Source organism: Mixophyes fleayi, chromosome 12 (genome assembly GCF_038048845.1).
Source record: "Mixophyes fleayi isolate aMixFle1 chromosome 12, aMixFle1.hap1, whole genome shotgun sequence".
Taxonomy (NCBI): Eukaryota; Metazoa; Chordata; class Amphibia; order Anura; family Limnodynastidae; genus Mixophyes; species Mixophyes fleayi.
In genome coordinates this window covers 19,441,063-19,449,904 of record NC_134413.1, presented here as the reverse complement: position 1 = coordinate 19,449,904, position 8,842 = coordinate 19,441,063, and the positions used below count along the sequence as shown (strand labels likewise).

The window sequence follows — 8,842 nt, the reverse complement described above, 5'->3', positions numbered from 1 at the left end:
ATACATATCCATCTATACACACACATATATATACATATCCATCTATACACATATATATATATATATATATATATATATATATATATATATATATACATACATATATATCTATATAGACACACACACTCACAGCAGTCAGATGGGTAAATACCAGTAGATGTATATATGTCTCCATAACAATTGCAGCTAGCAGTACACACATTAACCCCATGCACACAGGCTCACACTGACACACACACACCACCTGCAGCCACACTGCCACCTAGCTCCGCCCCCTCCTCTCCCCGCCCCCTCATGAATATGAATGACGCAGCGGGGCCCGCCAGTGGCTAGCGCGGCTGTCAGTCTGTCAGCTCACATGTTGGTTTGCCTGGGCTGGGAGAGCTGGGAGAGCCGATGTGAGAGTTGTCTGGGGAGCTTCCCTGACATCCATCCCATGTATCTGCGCTGCTAGCCGCCTGATGCCTTCAGTCCATGGCTGCCCGCCTGCCGCCTCCTCCTCCCTGTCACCCCCCGCGGCAGCCCTGAGCTCGCTGGCAATGCTGGAGAGACTGAGCCTCAGCGGCCACCTGACAGCGGTGGGCTTCATCCTCATAACTTTCTGGGTCCAGGTAAGGCTGCCCCTAAATCCAGTTCTGCACCCCTGCAGCATGCATCTGAGGACACCCTACCCCTATCTGTGGGGTGCACCATTCCTCCACCCCAACAACTTTTATTTTTTTATTTTCCCCCAATTCCATTTTTTTTTTTAAATATGGATTTAATGCAATATGTATTCAAAGACTTGTATTTCTATTTTTGATTTAAAAGCAGATCCTTCAGCCCTTGAGGTCTAATAGGATTTTATCTGCATGTCTGCTGAGATCTGTGGATCAAAGTATATAGCTTGCATGACTAGCTAGACCCAAACATACAAACTGTGTGTGTATATATATATATATTATTGTGGGATCGCACTAAGGTATGTGTGCCTATGCCTATAGGAAGCTGAGGCATTGAATAAAGTTATTTTATTCTATTTGTTTTACCTTTAAAGATTCCTGTGTGGATTACTAAAAGGATGATCTGCATTTCTATTATACATGGTGTGTGTGTGCTCCCTATCTGAATAATGCAGCTAATATATTTTAGTATTATATATATACACACGCCACTAGTCCAGGGCGTGCAATTATCTAGGGACTGAAGAGCTGCTATTTCATATGCTCTATATAGGTATAATACACCCTCTTATGCTGTAAGCGATCCTTTTTGCATGTATCGATGTGGGTGCAGTTGGATCCTTGCAGCATTTACCTCATGCAATCAATAGATTTAACGACCATCAGCAATTATTCTGCATTTGTCTTGCTGAAACGGGGGGCGACCGTGTCACACGTCCCCCCTCCCCGGGGCAGCTCCCAAGGCACCGTAGTGATGTCTCCCCCGTTTGATGTGTTATATTTAGGCTTCCCAGTCCACGGGTTATTTCGAGCTGCAGCTGAACTCTCTGAAGAATGTCAACGGAGAATTGTTGAGCGGGGAATGCTGCGATGATATGAAGAGCTCCCAGAACCAAGACTGCAGCAAGGATGAGTGTGACACCTATCTCCGAGTGTGCCTCAAGGAGTTTCAGGCCAAGATCGCCCTCACTGGGCCGTGCAGTTATGGCTCTGGACATACTTCGGTGCTTGGTGGAAATACTTTTTATTTGAACAACATATTTAATCCGCAGGGTAAAAACAGCCCTGGCGAGAATGGCAGGATTGTTATCCCTTTCCAGTTTGCTTGGCCGGTAGGTTACATTTAATTTACTTTAATCCTAAATTAAGTGTTTTCTGGTTCTAATATTGTATGAATGTGTGCCAGGTGCTGGCCTCAGATATCGTCTGTAGAGGGCAGTATAGCAATTGCCCCTATGGTGTTACGATGCACTTTCTGGTTTTATCTAGTGTAAGTAAGCAGTGAATTTTGCTTTCATGAAAAATAGCTCTTTATTAGCTGCTGACAAAATGTGGATTATTTACAAGAAACAAAGGGTGACTGCTGGCGTGGCTTGTGTATATTCTGCAGCTGTATCTCAGTTCCTCTGTGCAAGTGTCGTTTCCAGTCATTGCTGCTTAATTCAGTTGATCTTGGCTCTTTGTGTTTTGATGAGAAACGGTCATTTTATTTATTTATTTTTTTGTTCCTGGTTAAAAGTTGTCAGCTTTTTACCTCCCTTTGTTCAATATAAGTCACCGCTGGTAGTTTGCACTGGAAGGAAATTGTTGCATTCAGTTCACCTGAGTTTGCATGGATACCAAGCCACCAGGGTGTCTTGTTGTAACACCGGTTTGCAGATTAAGATTTGCACAGGGTGCAGCATTGAGTATACAGGCTGAATTGTTAGCCAAGGTTACTAGCACAGTATCTGATTTAGGCTGTTTTTTGTTTTCTGGATTAAATTTTAGGTAATCTAGAGTATTGCAGAAAATTATGATTTCAGGGTATAATTGCATGTCTCTAACATGTGCACTGGTGCCTCAACAACTGTAGTCTATATATAGTAGTGGTGCTCAGCCTTTGTAAGGTGTGATGCCCAGTGGGCCATTGTTCTGGGACCCCAAAAGAGGTGATTCCCAATAGAATGTATAGTGCATCTAGGCCATTGGTGTCACACCTTTAGCTATGTAGCATGGCCACTACAATCTATCCTTAAATAAACTGCTCAATAATATTCAGATTCAGTCGTTTTGCATTTTTCAGATTTAATCGTGTTGGCACTGAATCAACTAAGCAATTTTAAATATTGTTTAATCTATATTATAGTGATTGAATCCACAAGCGTTGAGACTACCTGACTGTTTTTATGGTTGTAATGTATTTGCTGTTGGATAATGGGGTGAGGCTGAGCTCTGCTGGAGACTATTGGACAAATGTGCTTACCTGGGGAATCTGATCGTTCACACAGACAGAACACAGCCTGGAGAGAGGCTGGGTCTGTGCTACAGACTCCTCTGGGGAATGCATTGTCACCTTAGGGGTGTGTCACGCAGTTGGCTTTAAGCCAGCGTGAGGCTCCGAAAAGTATGGAGGATGGGAAGACTGACATTAATACATTACGTGTGTGCTTAGGCACTTGTAGCTTCGTTTTATGCAGCCCTGTGTACAGGCTGAGCAGTTCACATTCCATGGCTGTGCATGAGCACAATTTGTTTACCTAATTTTTCTTGCCTACAAATTGAGAAAACTGGGATTATGAGGGATTGTGACTTATTTGTTATAACTGAGATGGGTTACTGGTATTGTAGGGGGAAATATCATGGCATTGAATATGGATTTTCTATAAGTGACCAAAGATCATGTGCATTGAAGATATACATGTCCCCCCCCCCCCCCCCCCCCCCCGTCCCCAAACACTTGTTATGTTTGCAAAACATGTTTTTGTTTGCAAATGTTACCTTGGCATAACAATTTTATTTTGTGGTTAAAAAAGACCTTTTAGTAGATAACTCCCTTGTATAGCTCAACTAACTTTATGGATCAAATTTGCTAGGTCTATTTTATTTTTTGCTCTTTTGAACATGCATGTATAAAATTCTTACGTGCGGTCATCCGCCCCATTACCGTACGCTGAAATACTCTGTCTCCTGTTCTCCTCTAACTGTTAGAAACCTAATCCAAGTGTGAGTCTCAGGCATGTCGGTAGTACTGACTCTGTGTGAGATTAAAGTGTATTAAACACACGGGTTTCACCAGTGGCTCATATAACTGGCCTTCATTCCCCTGCCCCCACTCCTCCTCAATCTTTCCCATGCCCCCCTACCCGCGCACACCCCTTCCTCTTTGACAGAGACAGGTGTACTCCACTGCAGATCACATGCAAGCTCTGGACATTTACCCCCTTTGCAAAAAATCTACTGGTCTAAATTTACTCCAGTGTTTATGAAACGTCTTCTTTTCTTGTAACAGTCTCACAGTATGAACTTGGATTTTGTTCCCTGTGAAGCAGCTTTAAAGAATAAAATGTTGTTTTAAGTATGTTGGTTTCATTTAGCAGTTGATGTGCTCAATTTATCATACTTTGAAGTGTCATTCTGTGTTTGTGTAGCAGTGTATAGGGTCGTCAGGTAATTTTTGAGCAGCTTTAGTCTTATTCTAAAGAGTTTGAGTATGTGGATTGTGGGGCTACAGTAAAATATGTTCATGTAAAGAATTGGAAACCCAGACATGTGTTAAATGCCACGGTGGGAGTTTGGTTCTTTATTGATTATTTATTTGGTATTGTTTGTGGCAAACAATGCATTACTTATGGAACATCTCCTTTAAAACGTAAGATTTGGGATTCCTTGGCGGTTACCTACCAGAGTACCAAATAACAAACATTCTGTCCCTTGTGTATACAATACCTCTTGGAATCTTGCCATAAAGGGCTAAGGCAGACTTATGTAACCTGTGGCTCTTCAACTATTTTGCAGAACTAGAAGTCCCAGCATTACCTGACAGGCTTTAGCTTGGCCTTGATGACTTGCATACCATGATTATAGAACCACAGGTGTTCTGCCTCAAGCATTCCACAGTTTTATAGTGTGTGTATTTTGGGTTATTTTTCAGAATTCTAACAGACGTAATGTAATCTTTCCTATGGCTCATTTACGCTATCAGCTGGTTAATGTGCTTTTCAGTTAAGTAAATCCTGAAATGTGTATTCACATAGGATGAATGATCTTTTAGAGGCTCATTCCCACCCCTGAGTTCCAAAATAGAGTTTAAAACTATAGAAAAAGGCATGGATTGTTTTATCATATGTCAGTGTACACTGCCAGTGGTTGTTATGGTAACTGTCCAAAGTGCATGTTTTTATTGATTTTACCCAATTGCACAGATGTGTGAACAAGCTTTTATAAATGGCTACACAGTACATTTGATTTTGTATGGATGCAGATCCTAAAACAATTAATACGCTCTTCAGCTCTGATGTTAAAAAATTGAATATGTAACAAACTTAATATAGTGTAAGCATTATAATAGGCAAGAAAGTGGCCAAATAGCAGCTTGTCGTTAATTGTCGTTCAGTCTTAATATTGGTCTACAGTATATTATTGGCGGATTTATTATTTTTCCACAGTCGTTTATGCCATGGGGCATGTCGTTGTCCTCACTCAGGAGTGGTCTAAGCTTGTGCAGATAATCTGTGTGGTATTAACGGCTCCATTGATACCTGCTAAGGATGTCTTAACTTACTGAATTTGACACATTTGTCATCAGGGGCTAACAGCAGAAGTCATAAACTAATTTTAGTAAGAATTTATTATGATACTAATGAGGCCTCTTGAATAGATTGAACACTTCAATGGCTATCGCACAATTGATTGGAAATGTTGTTGGTTGTTGGCATTGTTTGTGGTTTCTTTGAGATTCCCTAATTGTGTCAACGGCTCACTGACAATAAAGATATTCTGCTAGGATCCTGTCCTCCGGTGAGAACTTTGGTTTACAAAATCCATTGCAAACGTATGCTCTCAAAATAAGTGACGGGGAGGGGGGGTTATGGTGTCCTTCAGAGGGTGTCGGAAACCAGGAGTCCGAGCCCCCAAGTGGGCACAGTGCCCAACTAAATGATTGTTGGATGTTGCTCTGCCACTCCAGGGATCCTTGAGGTGGTTGTCTGAGTGTACCCTCATAAAGCAAAAATCTCTCTTCCATCTAGAGCAGTGTTTCCCAAACCCAGTCCTCAGGTACCCCTAACAGTGAAGGTTTTCCATATCTCCTTGCTGGAGCACAGGTGTATTCATTACTGACACATAATTATACCACCTGTGGATCTGTTACACTGTATCAGTCAGTAATGAATACACCTGAGCTCCAACAAGGAGATATGGAAAACCTGCACTGTTAGGGGTACCTGAGGACTGAGTTTGGGGAAACGCTGATCTAGAGCATCTGCCACCTACAAAAGGTGGGGTCGGAGACTTCATTAATTCCTAGGTCATTGATACGTTGCATTTGCATGAATATTTGTGCGGCCTCCATTGTATACAATGGTTACTTATGTGATCCCTGCATTTATTCTTTCTTTGCCTCAGGGTCCAGAATATGCTTGACCACATTGTTTGTCTTTTTACGACTTGTTTTCTGTTATCTAGGGAAGATCTGACCGTGCCTTAGGTTTGTCTTAGCAGTGAGAGCGTGGCTTTCCCTTTAATGACTTCCAAAATCTTCTGTTCTGTAGCTGAGGAACAGGATTTCAAGGCTAAGTGTCACTCTGTCATACTTGATTCACAGCTTAAAGACTAGTACGCGGTTCCTTAGCAACAGGCTATAAGTAACCAATTATATGCCCTGTGGACAGACGCTTCAGAAACTAAAACACCTGTTCAAGTTTCACCTGGGATAAGATTTGTAAGAGTTATATAAACAAAGTTCAATGATCACCACCCCCTCCCCCTTTTTTAAATGATAATACAAAATCAATATTATTTTTTCTTTCTCCTTTGTGGCTTTTTTTTTTTCTCCTCTGGGAAAAGCTAAATCTGTTCAATTTTTTTTTTTTTTTTTAAAACAACCAAGTCGCCATCTGTGAACCACTATTGTGGTTTCTAATTCATTTTAAATATCATTATTATTATTTGCTGCGTAAAAATATTTTTATTTAGTTTATTATATATTTAATTTACTAGCGTTTTGGTCTTGTTCCACCTGGCAGGCAGTGAGTGTATTAACTTATACCAGTTTACTACAGTGTGTTTTAAAAGCATTGCACACATGCGTATATAATGTTTTGGCTACAGCTAACGGAGGTCATTGTGTGTACTGCAGGATCAACTGGCAGAGGTTTTGTGAACCCCCCCCCCCCCCCCCCCTCCCCCCCACCTGTTGGGGTAATTATAGAAAAGACGTTCGTATCCCTCCGAAATAAAACTTTACAATACTGATAAAGTGGGCATCAATTCTATTTATTTCCCCCCACAGTGGGAATTTTGTTTCTGGAGCCAATAAGAAGATTGCAGCTTATTATTTTTATTTTTATTTATTTTTATTCATTTTTATTTATTATATTTTGTTTATTTTTTATTTTTTTTAGCAGGAGCCAGTGAAATTACAAATTACTTGATTACACTGAGTAATGCACATGAGCCAATGATTGGTGGGTGATCTTCTCACAAATATTTGTCCAGCCCAGAAAATGGCTGCCTCCATTGTCTGCAGGTGGCTTTTTAAATAAAAACTTTTGTATATTGCTCCACAGCAAAATAACCGTAGAGGTTTTGTAGTGTCACATTACAGTAAGTCCGCAGGTTCTAACGAGACATCAAATCTATACAAAACTAAGAAATGTTATGTGGACGACAGCAAAAAGCACCAAAGAGTTTTCAGCCTTGCATGATGTTTTCCCAAATTTTATAAATGACGATTGCTCAATGTTTGTGAAAGCGATAGAGAACACCGTTGCATGGTAACTTAACTCTACAGATAAGTGTTCAGGATCTAGACGGGGTACAGTATAATTATTGCATGCTTGAAGGTAAATTTGAAATTTCAGGGCAAATTTCTTAAACCACTTCAGAGATGGCAAACTATTACTCCAGCCTATTCCATTTAAGTTTATTGTCTTAGCAAATGCAAAATATAAGAATCAGGTGGATTAGTAATCATTCACAGGTATATTGGTACACATTTTCGAGACGTTTGATAAATATTTAAAGGTATTGGGGGAATAATGGTTAAAGCACAGTGGCTAATTCTTTGTGTTTGAGAGCTTTGTGCACCTTTTCGCCTTCATATCATCTATTTATTTATATAGCGCCACTAATTCCACAGCGCTGTACACAGAACTCATTCACATCAGTCCCTGCCCCATTGGAGCTTACAATCTAGATCCCCTAACATACATACATACATACATACATACATACATACACACACACACACACTATGGTCAATTTGTTAGCAGCCAATTGACCTACTAGTATGTTTTCGGAGTGCGGGAGGAAACCAGAGCACCCGGAGGAAACCCAAGCAAACACGGGGAGAATATACAAACTCCACACAGATAAGGCCACGGTTAGGAATTGAACTCATGACCCCAGCGCTGTGAGGCAGAAGTGCTACCCACTAAGCCACCATGCTGCCTATACAAAGGAGTTGGCACATTTTGTGAGCTGAAGAAGTCTTCAGCCTATCCATTTACTAGGAACTAGTAACATCGCCGCGTAATGAGGCACAATGTGCACAAAACATTACACTGCTGGCATGTGGTGAGGGTCCGGAAGTTGTTTATTGGTGTATCCCCCAGCATGCATTTATTTAGCAGGCTCCCGGAAATAGGAGGTCGCTGCTCTGGTCTCCTGACTGTAGGAGAAATGTGACTTTTGTTTTTTGTTTGTTTTTGTTCTTTTTGTGTTTTTTTTTTTTTTTTTTTTTTTTTTTTTTTTTATATTGTAACCTGTTTACAAAAACACACATACTATTTTTTTTTTTATTTTTTTTTAAATTCTTTTCAACTATCGTGTTATAAACCAACTTGTTCTATAAGTTGTTGCCAACCTAAATACCTCATAATGTTGAGCAGTGTGTGGCCTTGAAGTCAGTCCTTCCTCGTTCTACCATGGTTCCCACTGATCAGAAGATTGTTGCGCCATAAAGTGCTCTATCTTACTTTCCTGAAAGCAGTGTTCATCTTTTAAAGACTTAAATGGCAATAAACAAAAAAAGTGAACATGTTGGGCTCATTCTATGCTTTTCATACATGTCTTTATAGCATCTGCCAGGGATGTTTGTGTTTTCGTCCCCTCCCTATCGCCCTCTCTTTAGCAGCCACACTAAGCAAAATGTGCGTTGTCAGTTTTTGTTCATGATTTAACACCCTAGCTGAAAACTG

The 8,842-nt window shown here is 40.6% G+C and overlaps 1 protein-coding gene across 2 annotated transcripts in view; it reads left to right on the top strand.

Annotated features, from left to right (window-relative positions):
* Positions 1-341: 341 nt before the first annotated feature.
* Positions 342-8,842, top strand: part of JAG2 (jagged canonical Notch ligand 2) — a 67,785-nt gene continuing 59,284 nt past the window's right edge. For both annotated transcript variants that reach the window (XM_075192701.1, XM_075192700.1), the window contains exons 1-2: positions 342-611; positions 1,448-1,774. In XM_075192701.1, the coding sequence (XP_075048802.1) occupies positions 462-611; positions 1,448-1,774 (477 nt within the window). In that variant the 5' untranslated portion in view covers positions 342-461. The remainder of the gene's footprint in view (positions 612-1,447; positions 1,775-8,842) is intronic.